General features: G+C 45.2%; 2 protein-coding genes across 4 annotated transcripts in view; one reads left to right on the top strand and one right to left on the bottom strand.

Annotated features, from left to right (window-relative positions):
- The window catches only part of LOC117354717 (zinc finger protein 850-like), a 948,741-nt gene that overhangs the window by 778,400 nt on the left and 148,889 nt on the right, over positions 1-21,452 (top strand). The gene's annotated exons all lie outside the window — the stretch shown is intronic.
- LOC117354716 (zinc finger protein 721-like) overlaps positions 8,224-21,452 on the bottom strand; it is a 375,536-nt gene continuing 362,307 nt past the window's right edge. Inside the window, exon 3 of the mRNA XM_033932617.1 lies at positions 8,224-15,188. Within this exon, the coding sequence (XP_033788508.1) occupies positions 10,471-15,188 (4,718 nt within the window). The 3' untranslated portion in view covers positions 8,224-10,470. The remainder of the gene's footprint in view (positions 15,189-21,452) is intronic.

Below are 21,452 nucleotides of genomic sequence, written 5' to 3' on the forward strand. Positions count from 1 at the left end.
ACCTAACAGTTATGCAGCCTCACCCCACCGAAGCGAGGTAGCGAGGACGCAGAGGGGATCATCCCCGCCGGGGACCCCGTCCCTCTACACACTCTACACCCTTTGCACCCCGCCGTTGGAGAGTCACCAAAGTGTGGCTGACTTATACTGCTTGTCCATGGAGAAAGCAAAGTTACTTACCTGTAACAGGTGTTCTCCGTGGACAGCAGGATAAGTCAGCCAAAAAGAGCCTCCCTCCTCCCAAAAAGACTCAAGCTAGGGGAATCTCTGAATTAGTGAATACCTGCACATGCTCAGATGAGGCTCCCAAAAGCTTCACCTGAGCTCTGGGAGAGCAATTCTGAATTGGGAACGTAGATGACATCACCAAAGTGTTGCTGACTAATCCTGTTGTCCACGGAGAACTCCCGTTACAGGTAAGTAACTTTGCTTTATACCTAATTCTCTGTATTACCAGAACAAGTTGGATACTTGTAAAATTTATTGTTAAAATGAATAAAAATAAAAAAAAGTTCCCCTGATCAGAATTGGGGTGTAAATGTTTTGCTTTAATAAGAGATAACGTCCCTCCCTATCAGCACATACATGTGAGATCTGCCAAGGGCGTTTCTTGGCGCCCCCTTGATTGGAGGCCAATATGATATGAGAGAAACGCTTATAACTGATTAAGTGGGATTCCTAATCTAAATCTAAACCTTAGGTTTGTATACCGCATCATCTCTACATTCGTAAAGCTCGACACGGTTAACAAGAGTTAGGGTAGAAAGGGTCAAAGACCAGTGCTCTAAATGAGTCCAGCCTTACCTGCGTACGTCCCAGTTTAGCAGGAACTTGTCCAGTGGAGGGAAGAGGCAAAATGAAGAGAAAATTTAGAAGACTAGAATAACCAGAGAGGGAGGAGGAGTTACATTTTTGAGAATAACCAGGTTTTCAGATGTTTACGGAAGAGTTGGAGGGAGCTCAGATTCCTAAGAGGGGAGCTAAGGTTGTTCCAGAGCTGAGTGATTCTGAAAGGGAGGGAAGAACCTAATAAAAAGGACATCTGCCTGCAACTGAGAGGCCTCACGGAATACTAACTGGCATGTTCAAGCCCCCTAATATTCAAGGACATGATTTTCAGAGTCAGCATTTCAGAATCATCAAAAGGTATAAGACCAGCACAATCTATAATGAGCCATGGACAAGGTGATATAAAAAATACAATAAACAAGCACAAACCCCCCTCCCAACCCCCTGAGTAACCCACTACCTTCAGTGGCACTCTACCAGAATGATCTTTACGCATCCTCCTCTCAACCTCGGAAGGGGGATGCGTCGTACTCAAATAAAGGACACCCAAAATAAAAAGGAACCCCCCCTCCCCAAGGGGATCCTAGAAAGGAACCCGGAGCCCCAGGACTCATTCCTAAACGCTCAACAAGAGCAATAGCATATAATATATAGGTGCATTATAAAAGATACATAAGCAACCAAGACAATATATAATCCAAAACCACAATCAAAGAGAGCCTTACACTGACTCCCACAAGTCTACCATCCATGGACAATCCAGTGATCTTCAAAATATGACTCCCAGGCAGGCAGAGGAGGGAGGAGGAAGATAGAAAAAAGGAGAGAAGCAGACAGAGAGAAGCACTGAGAGAAATCCAGCAGTAGAGTAGGGGAAGGAGTATCGGCGAGAGTTAGCTCCACCCACCCCCACCGCATCATCATCGGAGCTCCCCCTTAAAAGGGGCGAAGCCAACGGCGCGCAGTCGTTCGGCGCACGGTGAAGGCAAGCGACAAAGGCGCTCACCTTAGCGAGCTCGCCTTTGCAAAGGAGCCTTAAGAAGGAGCCAAGAAACTTGGCCACCCAGCAGAGCGACTTAGAATAAAAGCTACAAGTCGTAGTCTTAGCTAGCTACACAGCAGGGCACACACCTAGAGGGGAAACAAGCACTCGCAGGTACCAACACAGCAACACCAGCAGACTCACAACAAACAGGAAGACAGCAGACAAGAAGTCAGACAGAGTCAGAGGATTCAAACAAATCACTCAGACAACTCAGAAGGGAAGCAAGAAATGGAAGCCCAAGGAAGTCAGAAGATGAGCTTTCCAGTCTTCTGTACCAGCTGCAATATGTATGACTACCTCCCTTCGGGGATTCGGGCATACATTTGCAGTGGGTGCATGGAGCTGGATAACTTGAAATGGCAACTCTGGCTACTAGAGGAGACAGTGATGAAACTAAAAGAATTCCTCACCTTTGAAGATAGAATCCGTGAACAGGAGAAGTTTCTAGTGGAGTTCAGTGCAAACGAAGAGTTCAAGGAGCTAGAAAGATTCATCGAGGAAGCTCACCAGCAACATGTGGAGATCCCAGGGCTGGAGAACTGTACCCGAGAAACCCAGGAAGCTGGCCTGGATGAGAGGAGAGAAGACACCCCTACAAATTCAGAAGAGACTGAAGCTGAGATAGGGAGAAAGAGAGAACGCATGAAGACGTCCCCCCACACAAAGAGCCGAAAACAACTTCAAGCATATCGCAAGAGGAAGAAGATTGGTCCTGCGCCATAGACGTGGATTTTGACCCCCAAGGAACCCCCGAATAAAGAAGATGGGGATCATCATAGGAGACTCCATTATACATCATGTGGACAGCCACACCGCAGGAGGGAGAGAGGTTAGAATCGTCACCTGCCTGCCTGGAGCAAGAGTAAAGGATGTGGCCAGGATCATAGACAGCACAGGGGCAGAGGACACTGCTATGCTTATCCACGTGGGAACCAACGATGTGAGCAGACGGAAGTATGACAGGGAAGAAATGAAGAACCAGCTCTGCTCACTTGGAAGAAAACTGAAGATCAGGGAGGTGAAGGTGGCTTTCTCCAAGATCCTCCCGGTACCAATAGCGGATGAAAAGAGACAAGGGGAGTTGCAAGCGATCAATGCCTGGATGAGACGATGGTGCGAAGAGGAAGGCTTTGACTTCGTGCGCAACTGGACGGCGTTCTGGGGAAAAAGCAAGTACTACAGAAAGGACGGACTACACTTCAACAAGGAAGGAGCAAGAGTATTGGCAGGCAACATGAAGAGGGCCATCGAGAAGGCTTTAAACCAGGGATGTCCAAAGTCGGTCCTCGAGGGCTGCAGTCCAGTCGGATTTTCAGGATTTCCCCAATGAATATACATGAGGTCTATTTGCATGCACTGCTTTCATTGTATGCTAATAGATCTCATGCATATTCATTGGGGAAATCCTGAAAACCCGACTGGATTACGGCCCTCGAGGACCGACATTGGACACCCCTGCTTTAAACTAAAGGACAGGGGAAAGCCGACCACCAGTCGATGGCCCGGGAGACAGGATACCCCAAAGAAGGAACTACGGACAACTACTCAGACACAAGAGAGGACGACCACAAAGCAAATAAGGGAGACAACGCAGGAGAGGAGGGAGGAAAGCTGACAGTCGACCACCAGTCGATTGTCCGGGAGACAGGATACCCCAAAGAAGGAACTATGGACAACTACTCAGACACAAGAGGGGACGACCACAAAGCAAATAAGGGAGACAACGCAGAAGCAGAAAAGGACACCGTGAAAGAAACAGTAGAGACTGCTAAGCTTAGAAAGTCTAAGAAGGTAACACAAAGGGAACTCAAGTGTATGTATACGAATGCTAGAAGTCTGAGAAACAAAATGGGAGAATTAGAGACAATAGCAAGACACGAAGAACTGGAAATCATTGGTATAACAGAAACATGGTGGAATGATGAAAACAAATGGGACACAGTACTACAGGGATACAAACTATACAGAACAGATAGAGTAGGGCAGAAAGGTGGAGGTATTGCCCTTTATGTTCAGGAAGGAGTAGAATCTGTTAGAGAGGCTACGATGGAAACGAAAGAGGAGCTGGAGTCCCTCTGGATCAAGATTCCTAGACACAATGGCGCAGAGACAAAAATTGGCCTTTACTATTGACCCCCAGGACAGACAGAGGAAATTAAACAAGAATGTAAGACAGGTAATGTAATGTAATAATCATGGGAGACTTCAATTTCCCGGGGATAGACTGGAACCTGGGAACCTTGGACTGCGACAAGGAGGCCAAGTTCCTAGAGACGCTAGGGGACTGGAAATGGTGGGAGAGCCGACGAGAGGAAACGCCAACTTGGACTTGGTCCTAAATGGCATTATGGGACCGACAAAAGAAGTAGAAGTCACGGTCCTGCTGGGGACGAGCGATCACAATATGAACAACTTTAAACTTGACATCAGGAAAGGGAAACATACCAAAACCTTAACCACGACCTTAAACTTTAAAAAGGGAAGATACAATAGCATGAGAGCTATGGTGAAACAACGGCTTAAGAAAAAGATGGACAAAGGTAAAACGGTAGATCAGGCATGGTCCCTACTGAAAAATACTATCACGGAAGCACAAAATCTCTACATTCTGCAGATTTCCAAAGAAAGGAAAACTAAAGGCAAAGGAGAACCGGCATGGCTTACTAGAGAGGTGAAGGAAGCCATAAAAGAAAAGAAGGACTCCTTTAAAAAATGGAAACGCATGAAAACAACCGAAGCTTGGAACAAACACAAAGATGATCAGAAGAAATGTCATAAGGCGGTGAGAGATGCCAAAAGGGGCGATGAGGAGAAAATAGCGCAAGGGGCCAAAAATTTCAAGCCCTTCTTTAGATACGTAAAAGGGGAAAAAAACGCAAAAGAGGTGGTGGGACCGCTGGATGACCAGGGAAGAAAAGGGTACATCAAGGAAGACAAACAAATTGCATCTGTCTTTACAAAGGAGGACACCGCAACTATTCCAGAAGCAGTGAAAGTGTTCAAAGGAGTAACAGAGGACAGACTCACCACAGTAGAAGTAGACTTGGACCAGATTTACCGCCAGATCGACAAACTCAAAAGTGACAAATCTCCTGGACCAGATGGAATTCATCTGAAAGTCTTGAAAGAACTGAAGGTTGAAATCGGAGAACTATTGCAAAAACTTGCCAACCTGTCAATTAGAACTGGACAGATACTGGACGACTGGAAGACAGCAAACGTCACGCCAATTTTCAAAAAAGGATCAAGAGGAGAACCGGGCAACTACAGACCTGTGAGTCTTACATCTGTCCCTGGAAAGATGGTTGAAGCACTGATTAAAGATAGCTTAGTCTGGCACTTGGACACACACGACCTGATGAGAGCCAGTCAACATGGCTTCAGGAAAGGGAAATCATGTTTGATGAATTTACTTCAATTTTTTGAGACTGTGAACAAACAAATTGATAGTGGAGAACCGGTGGACATAATATACTTGGACTTCCAAAAAGCGTTCAACAAGGTTCCAAACGAAAGGCTTCTCAGGAAACTACAAAGCCATGGAATAGAGGGAGATATACTAAGATGGATAGGCAAATGGCTGGAGAACAGAAAGCATAGAGTGGGCATAAATGGAAAATTCTTAGACTGGGAGAAAGTGACTAGTGGGCTCGGTACTTGGGCCCATCTTATTTAATATTTTCATCGATGACCTAGAAGAAGGAACATCCAGTGAGATCATCAAGTTTACAGATGACACAAAGCTATACCGGGCAATCAGATCGCAGAAGGATAGCGAGGAACTCCAGAGTGACTTATGTCAGTTAGAGAAATGGCAGATGAAGTTTAATGTGGAAAAGTGCAAAGTAATGCATTTAGGCAGAAACAAGGAACACGAGTATAGAAAGTCAGGTGCAACTCTGGATAAGAGTGAACAGGAAAAGGACCTGGGTGTACTGATAGATAGGACCCTGAAGCCGTCGGCACAATGTGCGGCGGCGGCAAAGAAAGCAAATAGAATGTTAGGCATGATAAAGAAGGGAATCACGAGTAGATCGGAGAAAGTTATGCCGCTTTATAGAGCAACTAGTCTTTAAGCCCGTTATATTAACGGGTGCTAGAATATATGTCTCTTTGTCTTTCTTTATTTCTGTCTCTCTCTGCCGCTGTTTTTCATTATTTTTATGTCTCTCAGCGCCTGTTTTTTCTTCTTTTCTTTTTTTATCCCTCCCTCCCACTATTTGTCTTTCTTTCTATCTGTCTTTCTTTCTCCCTGCCCCCTATGCAGCAGCATTTATTTTCCCCCTCCACTTTCCTGTGCAGTGGGTACGCAGCATTTCCCTTCCACCCCACTTCCTTGTGCAGCATTTTATTTCCCCCCCCCCCACTTCCCTATGCAGCAGCTATATCAGCATTCCCGTTTGTCTTTTTTTTTTTTTGAGATCGTGAGAAGGGAAGGTGGGGGGTGCAGCAAGCGACTAAGGAAAGTGGCCAGATTTTTGAAAGGGAGGTTTGGATGGTAGGGTCAGAGCCCGTTACATTAACGGGTGCTAGAATAGATGTCTGTCTGTCTGTCTGTTTTTGTTTTTTATTTCTCTCTCTCTCCTTGGACGCTGTCATTCTTTCTGTCTGTGTCTTTCCCTGGCCCCCTGTCTGTCTATCTTTATTTCTAACTCTATCTTCTTCCCTCAATCCTGCATGTGCCCTTTTTTCTTTCTCCTCCCCACTTCCTTCCAACGTCAGCTCCCCCTGTCCTCCACACTTCCATTCAGTGTCTGTCTCCTTCTCTCTACCCCTTCCATCTACTGTTCACCCTCTGTCTTGCCCCTTCCATTCACTGCCCTCTCTTCTCTTTCCATCCAGTGTCCGCCCTCTCTCTCTCTGTCCCATATGGCCTCTCTCCATCTCCTCCTTCCTTTTCCCTTGGTCTGGCATACCTTCCTCCTTCCCTCCATGCCCTGCCATCTCTTCTTCCCTCTATGCCCTGCCATCTCTTCTTCCCTCTAAGCCATTCTCTCCCCCTCTGCTCACTTTCCTCCTTGAACTACTTCATCGGGCAGCAGCAGCATTCACAATTCATTGCTGTTGCTGGCTTCAGGTCTTCCTCTCTGGTGGTCCTGTCTTCATGAAAAGAGGAAGTAGGCAGGACCGGCCAGAGAGGAAGGCCTGAAGCCGGGAACAGAAGCGAATTGTAAATGCTGCTGCTGCCTGAAGCACCCGAGGCAGACGCTTCTCTCCCCTCCCAGCCCAACCCCCGCGGACTCTGCGACCCTCCCAGCGAGATGACTTTAATAACAAACCTCCCTCCTGCGTTGGCAACCGCAGCACGCTAAACAGGCTGCTTCACGGCTTTCTTCTGCCGTTGAATCTCTCTGTCGCATCATTGATGACATCATTAGTGACACGGCAGAGGGACTTAACTGCAGGAGAAAGTCGCGAAGCAGCCTGTTTAACGTGCTGCGGCTGCCAACGCTGGAGGGAGGTTTGTACCGGTATGTGCAGAAGCGATATGTCTCTCCCCCTCCAGTACCTGTGCAGCACTTTGCACGGCGCATCCTCCCATGATCCTGAGTCGGCCACAGCCACTACTAACCCATGCTTTCTTAGGCAGAAGGAGAAGGGGCAATCAGTGGGGATGGTAGGAGTGTAGGAAGATTCATTCAGGGCTAGTATTATTACCATGTTTCTTCCAATGGCTCCGGATGACAAAGTTTATTTTTTAATTCAGAGCCAACACCGCGGCTCTTCTCTCGATCCCCGCCTGGTGCGGTTCAAGAGAGTAGCCACGGGGGCGGCTTTGAGCTTAAAAAAAAAGTTTGACAGGTAATTTCCGATGCGTGGTAAGCGCGCATGCGCACTCTTGCTGCGGGCACAGCGCGACAGATTAGGTTTCAGGGAACACGCGGTGCAAATGCACATGCACGGCTAGCATTTTATTATTTAAGATGGTCAGACCACACTTGGAATACTGTGTCCAACATTGGTCTCCCAACCTAAAGAAGGATATAAAACTGCTGGAGAGGGTGCAGAGACGAGCAATGAAACTAATAAAAGGTATGGAGAACTTGGAATACGAGGAACGACTTAAGAGACTGGGATTGTTCTCCCTTGAAAAGAGGAGACTGCGAGGGGATATGATCGAGACTTTCAAAATACTGAAAGGAATTGACAAAATAGAGCAGGAAAGAAAGTTATTTACAATGACCAATGTGACATGGACAAGAGGACATGGACTGAAGCTAAGAGGAGACAAATATCAGGAAGTTCTGCTTCACGCAACGAGTGGTGGACACCTGGAATGCTCTCCCAGAGGAGGTTATTATGGAATCCACCGTTCTAGGATTTAAAAGCAAACTAGATGCACATCTCCTTACGAGAGGCAGAGGGATATGGGTGACTAAAATTACGCCAGGTGTACACCTTGGTGGGCCTCCGAGTGTGCGGATCGCCGGACTTGATGGACCGAAGGTCTGATCCGGAAATGGCAGTTCTTATGTTCTTACATGGAGCTCTGAATAAGTCAGCCTTTATCCTGAGAAGATCCTTCAGGACTGGGACCAGCCGAGGGTTGCCGAGTGAGGTGGCCTCTGACCTTGGTAACCCGTTGCCACTTCAATCAAGGGGAGAGCAATCCTTGGAACTTCGATCCTGCTGATTGAGTGTGCACCGGACTGCCCGATGTAGCCTGTATCTCCGGGAACATCACCGCAGCTTCAGCCAGGGATCAGACACGATGCAATTTGCCATCCAAATAGAAGGCTATGGCCAATTTGTATTTGATGCCAAAATCCACCAGTAAATGTGTGCAAGGTTTAAGTTCCCCCTTATGCCTCAGCGTAGTCGCCGCCAAGTCCTGATATATTTCCACTGTATAGGAATCCCATACAAAAGGCACTTTCTTCCTGGCTTCAGCAAATATAAGCTCCTTTAGCTTGTAAGTCGCAAAACATACCACCACATCACGAGGGGCATTCTGTCTCAATTGACCCAACACCCTGTGGGCCTGTTCAATCAAAACTTCCTTAGGATGTAGGACCTGGGCATGGTCATGCAATAGATTGCTCACCAGTTTCTGTATTGTTTGCTCACAACTAGCAAATTCAGGTGTCTCAGGGATGCCACGGAATCTGAGGTTATTCCTTTGCGATCGATTCTCGAGGTCTTCCAACTTATTGACAAGATAATTATTAACGGCTTTATATTGGTGTAGAGAGCCCTCGAGCACGGTAATGGCTTCATGATGCTCATCCAACCTCATTTCCGATTCCATCAATCAGAGATTTCATCCCGTAAGTCACTAACTAAGGTTGTCAATTCTGAGTGCACAGCCTCGAGATCAGTTTTCATTTCCTCCAGCACCAGGTCTGTGTCGGTGAGCGCCGTTGCTTCGGACTCCGCATGGGTTACGGGGAATCCGCTGCCATATTAGGAGGAGCTGAGGTCTTCTGTGTAATTGAGTGGTGCAAGAGATTAAATCCTCTCACCCCGACCCTCTTTTTTTCATCTCTGTAGCCGAATCTTGCAGAGAACCACTTCACAGAGTGCCTGAACTGCAAATTTCCATTGAGAAGCACCATAAATATGCTATTTAGAACTGAGTCCTGGAGAGTTCTCGACTCAAGCTCGAGTTAGATGACATCACATCCTCCCATCTAACACATTTCGTTTCCATTTGAATTAATATCATAGTTTAAACTTACTGATATAGGAGTTGAGGAACTCATTATATCTAAAGGGGATTAAAGCAGACTGACAGCAAGTAAGACTAATCTCAAGATAACATGTCTAGCCTGTGTAGCGGCTTCTCATTAACTATCTGAAGCTAAACATTCTTCATTGTAATTCATTATAATTCTCCATTATATCAATTTCTTAGCTGTGTTGCTGTGTTTTTCTGTCCTCTGGGGGTAACACAACTTCCCTTGTTTAAAAGCAGACTGAAACCCATCTTTTTGATATAGCGTTCAATCCATAACCCTACTCCTCTGCCCTCCAACCCAGTCAGCAGATTAACCCTTCCCCTTCACTGAATCCATGACATTCTGTTTAGATTGTAAGCTCTTTGGAGTAGGGACTGTCTTCTTTGTGACTCTGTACAGCACTTTGTACGTCTGGTAGCAATATAGAAATAATTTATAGTAGTACTGTAGTAGTATTAGTAACAAATTTAAGGGATATTAACCATCAAGTTTCACTCCAGTGTGGATTATCAGGTGATTTTTGAGGTTTTGCTTAATTCTAAGCTTTTAATACATACAGTACATGTAAATGGTTTCATTCTAGTGTGGATTCTGATGCTTGGTCCATGTTCCCTTCTCACTAGAGCTTTTTCCAAACTAAGTTCATGAAATTGATTTAACACCTACGTGGATTATCAGGTGATTTGAGGTTTTGCTTACTTCTGAGCTTTTAATACATACAGTACATGTAAATGGTTTCATTCTAGTGTGGATTCTCTGATGTATTGTTAGTGTTGCCTTCTTAGGAAAGCTTTTACCACACTCAGTGCATGAAAATCGTTTCACTCCTGTATGATTAAGTGATTTTTGAGGCTAGAATTCAAGGTGAAGCTTTTATCACACTCAGTACAGGTAAATGGCTTCACTCCAGCGTGGACTTTCTGGTGTATTGTGAGGTTTACATTCAGAGCATGTAAATTATTTTGCTTTTGAGTGGATTCTCAGGTGTTTGGTGAGTGCATGCTTCTCAATAAAGGTTTTGCTACACTTAGTACAGGTAAATGCTTTCACTCCAGTGTGGACTTTCTGGTGCATTGTTAGTGTTGCCTTCTTACAAAAGCTTTCACCGCATTCAGTACATGAAAACTGTTTCACTCCTGTATGACTCATTAAGTGACTTTTGAGGCTAGACTTCACAGTGAAGCTTTTATCACATTCAGTACAGGTAAATGGCTTCGCTCCTGTGTGGATTCTCTGGTGGACTTTGAGATTTACTTTCTGACTGAAGCTTTTACCACACTCAGTACACGTAAATGGCTTCACTCCAGTGTGGGTCTTATGGTGTCTTGTGAGTATCTTCTTTGCAGTGAAGCTTTTACCACACTCAGTACATGTAAATGGCTTCAAGCCTGTGTGAACAGTCTGGTGTCTTGTGAGGTGTTCCCTCCTTATGAAGTTTTTGCCACATTCACTACAGGAAAATGGTTTCACTCCTGTGTGGATCCTCTGGTGTGTTGCAAGGCTTCCACTCATTCTGAAACTTTTACCACACTCAGAACATGAAAATCGTTTCATGCCTGTGTGAATGGTCTGGTGTAGTGTTAGATATGCCTTATGTCTGAAACATTTTCCACACTCAGAACATGAAAATGGCTTCACACCTGTGTGGATGGTCTGGTGTCTTGTGAGTCTTGCTTTCACTGTGAAGCTTTTACCACACTCAGTACACGTAAATGGTTTCACTCCAGTGTGCATTCTCTGGTGTTCTCTCAGTGTTCCCTTCTCACTAAAGCTTTTTCCGCACTCAGTACATGAAAATGGCTTTTGTCCTGTATGGATGATCTGGTGTGTGTTGAGGGTCTCCTTCTGATTAAAGCTTTTACCACACTCAGTACATGTAAATGGTTTCTCTCCAGTATGAATTATCTGGTGTGCTGTGAGTATTCGCTTAAAACAAAAGCTTTTACCACACTCAGTACATGAAAATCGTTTCACTCCAGTGTGAATTCTCTGGTGTATTGTCAGTGTTGTCTTATCACGAAAGCCTTTACCACACTCAGTACATGTAAATGGTTTCATTTCAGTGTGGATACTCTGGTGTCTTGTCAGGTTTCCCTTCTGACTAAAGCTTTTGCCACACTCAGCGCATGAAAATGATTTCACTCCCGTATGGATTATCAGGTGAATTTTGAGCTGTTGCTTAGTTCTGAAGCTTTTACCACACTCAGTACATGTAAATGATTTCATTCCAGTGTGGATTGTCAGGTGTCTTTTTAGATGCGCCTTGCTTCTGAAGCTTTTACCGCACTCAGTACATGTAAATGGCTTCATTCCTGTATGGATTCTCAGATGAATTTTGAGATTTGACTTGCTTCTGAAGCATTTACCACACTCAGCGCATGAAAATGATTTCACTCCCGTATGGATTATCAGATGAATTTTGAGCTGTTTATTAGTTCTGAAGCTTTTATCACACTCAGTACATGTAAATGGTTTCTCTCCAGTGTGAATTCTCTGGTGTGCTGTGAGTGTTTGCTTATCCCAAACACTTTTACCACACTCAATACATGAAAATCGTTTCACTCCAGTGTGAATTCTCTGGTGTATTGTCAGTGTTGTTTTATCACGAAAGCCTTTACCACACTCAGTACATGTAAATGGTTTCATTCCAGTGTGGATACTCTGGTGTGTTGTCAGGCTTCCCTTCTGACTAAAGCTTTTTCCACACTCAGTACATGTAAATGGCTTCACTCCAGTATGGGTCTTCTGGTGGTTTGTGAGTATCTTCTTTGAAATGAAACTTTTACCACACTCATTGCATGAAAATGGCTTCACTCCAGTGTGGATTCTCTGGTGTTCTCTCAGTGTTCCCTTCTCACTAAAGCTTTTTCCACACTCAGTACATGTAAATGGCTTCACTCCAGTGTGGATTCTCTGGTGTATTATGAGTTTTGCTTTTACAGTAAAGCTTTTACCACACTTAGTACATGTAAATGGTTTAACTCCTGTGTGGATTCTCTGGTGGCCTATTAGGTGTACTTTCTGACTGAAGCTTTTACCACACTCAGTACACGTAAATGGTTTCTCTCCAGTGTGCATTCTCTGGTGTTCTCTCAGTGTTCTCTTCTCACTAAAGCTTTTTCCGCACTCAGTACATGAAAATGGCTTCATTCCTGTATGGATTCTCAGGTGAATTTTGAGATTTGCCTTTTTACTGAAGCATTTACCACACTCAGTACATGTAAATGGTTTCACTCCTGTGTGAATTCTCTGGTGTATTGTTAGTGCGCCCTTATAAAGAAAGCTTTTATCACACTCAGTACATGTAAATGGCTTCATTCCTGTATGGATTCTCAGATGAATTTTGAGATTTGACTTGCTTCTGAAGCATTTACCACACTCAGTACATGTAAATGGTTTCTCTCCAGTATGAATTCTCTGGTGTGATGTGAGTGTTCGCTTATCACAAAAGCTTTTACCACACTCAGTACATGAAAATCGTTTCACTCCAGTGTGAATTCTCTGGTGTATTGTCAGTGTTGTCTTATCACGAAAGCCTTTACCACACTCAGTACATGTAAATGGTTTCATTCCAGTGTGGATACTCTGGTGTGTTGTCAGGCTTCCCTTCTGACTAAAGCTTTTGCCACACTCAGCGCAAGAAAATGATTTCACTCCCGTATGGATTATCAGGTGAATTTTAAGCTGTTGCTTAGTTTTGAAGTTTTTACCACACTCAGTACATGTAAATGGCTTCACTCCAGTGTGGATTCTCTGGTGTTCTCTCAGTGTTCCCTTCTCACTAAAGCTTTTTCCACACTCAGTACATGTAAATGGCTTCACTCCAGTATGGGTCTTCTGGTGGTTTGTGAGTATCTTCTTTGAAATGAAACTTTTACCACACTCATTGCATGAAAATGGCTTCACTCCAGTGTGGATTCTCTGGTGTTCTCTCAGTGTTCCCTTCTCACTAAAGCTTTTTCCACACTCAGTACATGTAAATGGCTTCACTCCAGTGTGGATTCTCTGGTGAATTTTGAGCTGTTGCTTAGTTCTGAAGCTTTTTCCACACTCAGTACATGTAAATGGCTTCATTCCTGTATGGATTCTCAGGTGAATTTTGAGATTTGCCTTTTTACTGAAGCGTTTACCACACTCAGTACATGTAAATGGTTTCACTCCTGTGTGAATTCTCTGGTGTATTGTGAGTGCGCCCTTATAAAGAAAGCTTTTATCACACTCAGAACATGAAAATGGCTTCACATCTGTGTGGATCCTCTGGTGTCTTGCGAGTCTCTTCTTTGCAGTGTAGCTTTTACCACATTCATTGCATGAAAATAGCTTTACTCCTGTATGGGTTCTCTGGTGTGCTGTAAGGTTTTCCATCTGACTGAAGCTTTTACCACACTCAGTACATGAAAATCGTTTCACTCCAGTGTGAATTCTCTGGTGTATTGTCAGTGTTGTCTTATCACGAAAGCCTTTACCACACTCAGTACATGTAAATGGTTTCATTCTAGTGTGGATACTCTGGTGTCTTGTCAGGCTTCCCTTCTGACTAAAGCTTTTACCACACTCAGCGCATGAAAATGATTTCACTCCCGTATGGATTATCAGGTGAATTTTGAGCTGTTGCTTACTTCTGAAGCTTTTACCACACTCAGTACATGTAAATGGCTTCACTCCTGTATGAATTATTTGATGTCTTTTCAGTTCATTCTTTCCATAAAAGCTTTTACCACACTCAGTACATGTAAATGGCTTCACTCCAGTGTGGATTCTTTGGTGTATTATGAGTTTTGCTTTTACAGTAAAGCTTTTACCACACTCAGTGCATGTAAATGGCTTTGTTCCTCCAAGGATTTTCTCCACCATTCTGTGGTTTCCTTTCCAAGAAGTGCTTTTACCACTGACAGCACAAGTATATAATCTCCCATTTTTCTCAATTTCCTGATATTCTGGGATATTTGCCATCCTGCAAATTATTTCTTCAGATTTAGTAGAAGTGGCTGATTCCTCACCAGTTTCAGTCTTTTTATGATCTGTAAATGCTTCCCCTTGACTGAAGCTTTTCTCACATTCAGTATTTAAAACTAATCTCTCTCCTGGGTGAAATTTTGGTTTTCTTGTGAAGTTCTCGTCCTGGTTTATATTTTTTTTACAACCAGGATATGAAGATGTTCTCTTGTCAGTATTGGTTTTCTGGTATTTTGTAATGTTTCCTGTATTGATAAAGTTTTCCCCATCTTTGATACTTGTACACATTCTAGTTCCTTCATTATTTTTCTCAATTTGCACTAGCTTTTTCTTTTCACTCTCAGAACATGTAAAATGTGTCTCTTTTAAGCAGGTTTTCTGTTCTCCCTTTTGACTGGAGGTTTCCCCACAGTCCGTACATGTAGATGATCTCTCTTCAGTATCAGATCTCTGATGTGGTTTCAGAATTGAACGATCACTGAGGAATATCTCACATACATCACATGAACATCTTTGATCTCTCATCTGGTCCGTCTGATCTTCCTCTGTCTGTGTGATCTTGAGCAGAGCTGACTCTCCTGGTGAATACTTTTGATTTTTTTCCTTCTCTTCCCAGACAGAGCAGGAAGAAGTTTCCTCTTTCTCTCCTTCCGATAACATCTTTACTCCTTCAGGCTTCTCACTGAGCTTCCAGGGATTATTTTTAGGGTCATCTTTTCCTAAATAAAAAAGAGCATTGTAGATTATTGTAGGACTAAAACCTTGAACAAGTTCAGTAATACAACACCCACCCACTGCTCAGAAAACATTTCCAATTTGAACAGTACCAGAGATGCAGAGAGAATGTGACATAGACATAAGAAAATCCATGTGAGCCCGGGCCAAGCTCCATCAAGTCCAGCATCCTGTGTCCAACAGTGGCCCCTCTGGTCTCCATCATGCCATCCATATAGGCAGCCAAACATGATGGGCAGGATACGTGGTTATAACCAAGGCTCCACTTATAGCCAACAGTATTCATCGTCCCCTTCCCCTAAGTTGCACAGCACCCCCACTCCCAGTATGTGTCAATAAAATGATCTGATGTATTAAAATAGACCAATGTTGTTTATGACGTTGTCTTTCTTATATACACCTTCACTCTATAATGGCATATAATAAACTTCAAAGTGCCCACTTTCTAACTAATCATTTTTTCTGATAATCCATTTCAAAGTGTCTCTATGGTCTTCATTTCCAGCCAACCACCAGCCAAATTATTTGAAGGCTTCTTTCTTTTTCTGGCTTTTATTCATCATCAGACCTTAGTTTTTTTTAAGTGCTTTCTTAAGCTTTTCTTATACAACTTTAAAACTTATGTACTTAGCTTTAGCTATTTCTTCATTCTTTTTTTGAACCGCGGGAAGGACCTTAAGGTTCAACAAGTTTTGCCCAAAGGCTTTTTCAAAAACGGGTCCCCTTCAAATAAGAGGCAAGAGTTGGTAAACACATCCGTTTCATTATTCTAAAACTTTAAACTAATCCCTCAATATCTTAATAGTTCTAGTTTTAGAAGTAAAGTTGCCCCTTTTGTTTTGCTCCACAGCATCCCGACGTCTGTTCTTCTATGTAAAGATGGCCGCGACATTTTTTAGTTCTGTTTAAATCAGGTGACTCATTAACTACCTCACTGATGACATCAGTTCAGTAGGAGGAGCCTAAACTAGGGTCATCCATTCTATTTCCCCTGGATGCACTGTATTCAGAGTGTATATCCAGCGTTGTTCTTTGAAATTTAATCTGTTCTCAAGTCGCAAATAGCTACAGAGAGCATTCAGGCACCTCTAGTCCAGCACTGGAAGGAAAAAGCTCACACTATAGACGATTTAAGATGGAGGGTCATAGATTGTATACAAGAAGGGTGGGAGGGTGGTTACATTGAGAACACTGGATGTGCCACATGCTACTACAACCTTATTATGTCATAAAATGAGCTTGGTAGCACGTAGTGCATCTTACAATTCTGGTTGTCTACAGACCCCTCCATCTTATTGGCACTGGCGTAATTTGCTTCATCAATTGGCCAGCTAGGAGGCGCCGGATGCCCAGGAGAAATGGAAGAGAAGGAGACTGTATTTGAAAACCTGAGGGCCTTATTGAGATCAGCAGTACCCGAGAGGGCGTAGTGTTTTGCTTAATGAGCTTTGATGGAACTGCGGTTGACCTACGATTCTTGCTCACTGATTAGTTTTTTTTTGTTTTTTTTTGGGGGGGTAGGGAGACGGGTGGGTTAGGGTATAGGGGAGAATGGAGGAGGAGGGCAGAATTATAGGGTGGAATTATAGGTACCCATTTGAAGGGGAGGGGTGCTGGATATTTGGGGGTGGCAGTTGTGGGGAGTGTTGGGTAGGTCATACGGGTACATTGGTTGCTATAGTGCTGGTTTTCAGGGTGGTTTTATGTTCTATTTATGGTCTAGGGTGGAGGGATGGGATGGCTGGAGATTGAGGGTTCCCTGGTTATTTGTTTATAGACTTCATGGACCACTGCATATTGTGTACATTCCGATGTGGAGTTCTTTGGAGATTGGTTTCATTGTTAAAAATCTGTTGATGGATAGCGACTTGATTTCTAGTATTATCCCAGAAAAAGCAGGAATCATATTCTCACATATGGGTGGCGTCATCCACAGAGCCCCGATGCGGACAGCTGCACAAGGGAAAATTATGTCCTTACCTGTTCATTTTCTTTCCTTTAATGACAGCAGATGAATCCAGACTCGTGGGATAATAGCCATCAACCAGCAGGTGGAGATAGAGTGCACTGAGTTGTTCTCAGGTATAACTTGGATGCACAGCCTCCTGGCCAACCAGTATAAGTTTTCTCAAAGCAGCTGAAATAACGCACAGAAAAAGAATGAAGCCTAAGAGACATAAGGAACATATGCAACTCCTGTCCCCACATGCGCTACTCAAATCACTGATGCTCTAAAACTGAGAATGTAATTCTAGCCCACAAGGCATGCCCAAATCGCACCTGCAAGAGATAAACCCTGCAACAGGGTGGGGCTCTGGATTCATCAGCTGTGACTAAAGGAAAGAAGATTAACAGGTACGGACATAATTTTCCCTTCCTTGTCATCAACAGCAGATGAATCCAGAGATTAGTGGGATGTACCAAAGCAATCCAAACATAGGGAGGGAAATAACCAAGTGAACGCACAATTCCCTGGCCCCCAATCCTGCCCTACAGCACATGTCCAAGGAGATACGAAACTCCAGAGAATATGTATCCCACGATTATCCAGAGGCTACCCCCCCCCTCTCATAGGCCATGTAAGCTGGAGCAATCTTCGTCGGAGAGCACCACGCTGCAGAAATCACCGCTCCCGTGCCCCTCCTACCGTGACTACCATGCCCCAAATAACCTCCTGTGGAATGAAACCATTGTGTCTGGTAATGGTCTTTAGCTGACAGCCAAACTCATGTGCATCACCACAGACCAGCCCTACTTATCCCCGCAAGGTTCTAGGGCATCAAGCCTGGAACGCAACAAGTGAAGACTCCTCATCCAACTGAAGCCTTCCCAAGCCCAATGTCCACAGGGGCAATGTCCACAGCGGCAATGTCCACAGGAGGCAAACTGCTGACCAAAGTCAGGAAGAATGCTAGGAGACAAGGGTCTTTAGCCTGAATCCCAAGGAGATAAGGGTGACCACCTCAGAAAATGAGGTAGTTGATCCAACCTCCCGTCCACTCCTCCACATTAAGAAACCAAAGGAGTGGAAAGAATGAACTCTCAACTGAGGCCTGAGCCACAGGAAAGAACTCTCCACTGAGGCCCGAGTCACCAGAATAATCTACTCAGGCCTAAGTCCCAGGAACATCCATTGTCTGAGGCCTCAGCCCCAGGAACATCTCTCGTCTGAGGCCTCAGCCCCAGGAACATCTCTTGTCTGAAGCCTCAGCCCCAGGAAACCTTCACGTCAGAGGCCTCAGCCCCAGGAACCCTCCTCGTCTGAGGCCTCAGCCACAGGAACCCTCCTCGTCTGAGGCCTCAGCCACAGGAACCCTCCTCGTCTGAGGCCTCAGCCACAGGAACCCTCCTCGTCTGAGGCCTCAGCCACAGGAACCCTCTTCGTCTGAGGCCTCAGCCACAGGAACTCTCCTCTTCTCAGGCCTCAGCCACAGGAACTCTCCTCGTCTGAAGCCTCAGCCACAGGAACCCTCCTCGTCTGAGGCCTCAGCCACAATACTTCTCTGAGGCCCAAGCTTCCTCTCTGATCCGGGAAACTGACACCGGTATATGCCGCCAAACCTACCCCATGGGCAGTCCCGTGCCAACAAAGAACTGCCTACCTCTCCCTGTCGGAAGGCAGCTCCATCCAGAAAGAAAATACAACTCACGGTCTGGTTAGCAGCCACCAATAGCACCTGGCCGAAACCATCCCCAGTGGACCAGTCACTCTCCCTCGGACCCAACAAATCAAAGGTAACTACCGCCCACAAGCTACTGTTGACCGACTAGCAGAAGGAATGTAGGCCATAAGCTACACTGGAGACTGTGCTCCTACCGACTCCGAGAACTATAAGCAAGCAAAAAACGCATACTCGCACCGCACTGAAAAGTGCCTGGGACCCATGATGACATATGGGCCCTAGGGCATCCCATATCTCTGCAAACCCAAGCCCGTATCACCAGACTGCGCCAAAGCAGCAACCTGTTCACCCAAATGCAAGCTCCACCACTCACCTGCCACTGCAGCAAGCAATGTACCCCTGGCCGTTACCGGGAAATGAAAAAAAAAAAATTGGTTGCAAGGCAGTGAATGAAAAAAACTGCCTCGGCTCATCTGTGGGAAGGCATCGAAATCCTTGCCGCTGGTGCCCTTCCTCCCTCCCCCCCCCCCCCCCGAGAGGGAAGGATACTGCATGGTTGCCACGAACAAAGCTCTAATGTTCCCGGGAAAGGCTATGCATTGAGCTCTTGCAACCCCAATCCCCAACATACCCGGAGCCCCCGACATAAAAATCCGGCCAGTTATAGAGTACCTCACTTCTTCCTATTCTGGCATCCCTCGTGGGTAAGAATAAACTTACTGAAGGCACTCTTGTTGGTTCGGGTAAGGGACCTGGGAGGGCCCAGCTGTTACACTGAAGAGGGTGAGGTAGGGACGCAGGGGGGACTCAGGTGTACCTCCAAAGCTGGCACTATGTGCTAGAACACTCCTCTATTCCAAAAGCCCGGCCTAGCTCAAACTCTCCTTAGCCCTAGGACACATAGAATCCAGGAGCTGTGAGAAACACATCCACCAGCTTGCTGGAGATAGAGTATACTGGTTGGCCAGGAGGCTGTGCATCCAAAATATACCTGAGAACAACTCAGTGCGCTCTATCTGCTGGTTGATAGCTGTTATCCCACTAGTCTCTGGATTCATCTGCTGTTGATGGCAAGGAAGCAGTGTTGCTTGAAGAACTTTAGAAAGTTTGCAACTGCCGCACCGCACATGCGTGAGTACCTTTCCACCCGACATAGGGCACATATCTCCTCAGCTCTAGTTTTTCTGCGGAGCTGAGAAGTCCTTCTTTAAGGTTCTGTGTGTTACTAGTGTCTTCTACTCCGTGAGTTTTTCATTCCTATTGGGTTTGTTTTTTGAGTGTTTGCTCTTTTTCTTCTTTTTCTCTTAATAATTAAAAAAAGTTTGCTGAAGCGGTGTTTCCGTTCATGTCCCGCCCGGTCACTGGCTTTAAAAAGTGTACAAGGTGCCTGACCCTCACAAGTGGTGTATCCCGTGTTTGGGAGCAGACCACCGTGTGAGGTCTTGTATGCGCTGTGCCACTTTACAAAAGCGACCAATACAGAACCGACTTATCCAGCAAAGACCCATCTTCGGGACTATGGATGCTTCTCCCACACCTCCAACACCGGTTAAACCCACAACATCGAAGGGATCGACTTCGCCAGAGAAACCGGTGTCCAAGTCGGTGTCCAAATCGGTTTCCAAATCGGAGTTACCGTCCCAGGCAGGTAAGCCAGTTAAGCCTCCTACTTCACAGCCAGAGGCTCAGGCCATATTGAGTATATTTGTGCCAGCCAAACAGAGACTTCTAATGTGGCTCGCCTCCAAGTCCAGAGGAACATCATCTTTGATGTCTTCCTCTCCAGAGCGAACCCAGGCATCAGTGATCCTGGCTTCTATATCGCAGGGCTCGATGCAGAAATTTAGAGAGAAGCTTGATGCTCTCTTTCAGATGCAGTTTGGGAGCATGTTCTCCATGGTTACTCCCATGTCGACGCCTCCGGTACCGGTCCAGCCTGAGCATCGTTCCATACCGACTGCAGGTACCAAAGATGCTTCATTGGTACCGCCTCGATGACATCAATCTTCCTCATTGAGTCAATCTTCGAAGCATTTATCTGCTTCACCGAAGCACCACTCCTCAAAGCATCACTCTCCATCGAAGCGTTTCTTCATCACCGAAGCATTGGTCTTCTTCTTTCTCCAAGCAGCATCCACCAAAGCATTGGTCTCCTTCACAGCGCCATACATCGAAGCATCGATCTATTTTTCCGAGGCATAGATCATCAAAACATGTCTCTCCTCTGAAGCACAAATCTTCTCAGTACTGGACTGTTTCTTCGGAGCATCAACAAAAGCACCATCGTGCCTTGAGGCATGAGTCCAGTCTGTCCAGACATTCATCTCCAAAATCTCCTAATTCAACTGGGAAGCATTATTCAAAATCTAAACATATTTCTCCTGTGCGTGTGGCTAAGCGTAAGCGGTCTCTATCACCTACTTTTTCTACCCACCGTTCCAGACAGAGGTATTCTTCCTCCATGCCAGAGGATTCGGATATTCATTACAAATATACACGAGCAGTCTCACCTTCCTCTGCAGAGGCTTCTGAAAGGATCTCATCGCTATTCTTCTCATAGGAAAACTTCTCTATCGGAGCCTGTCTCTTTCACACGATTCATTCGGCAGAGGGTAAGAATCTCGA

Source organism: Geotrypetes seraphini, chromosome 2 (genome assembly GCF_902459505.1).
Source record: "Geotrypetes seraphini chromosome 2, aGeoSer1.1, whole genome shotgun sequence".
NCBI lineage: Eukaryota > Metazoa > Chordata > Amphibia > Gymnophiona > Dermophiidae > Geotrypetes > Geotrypetes seraphini.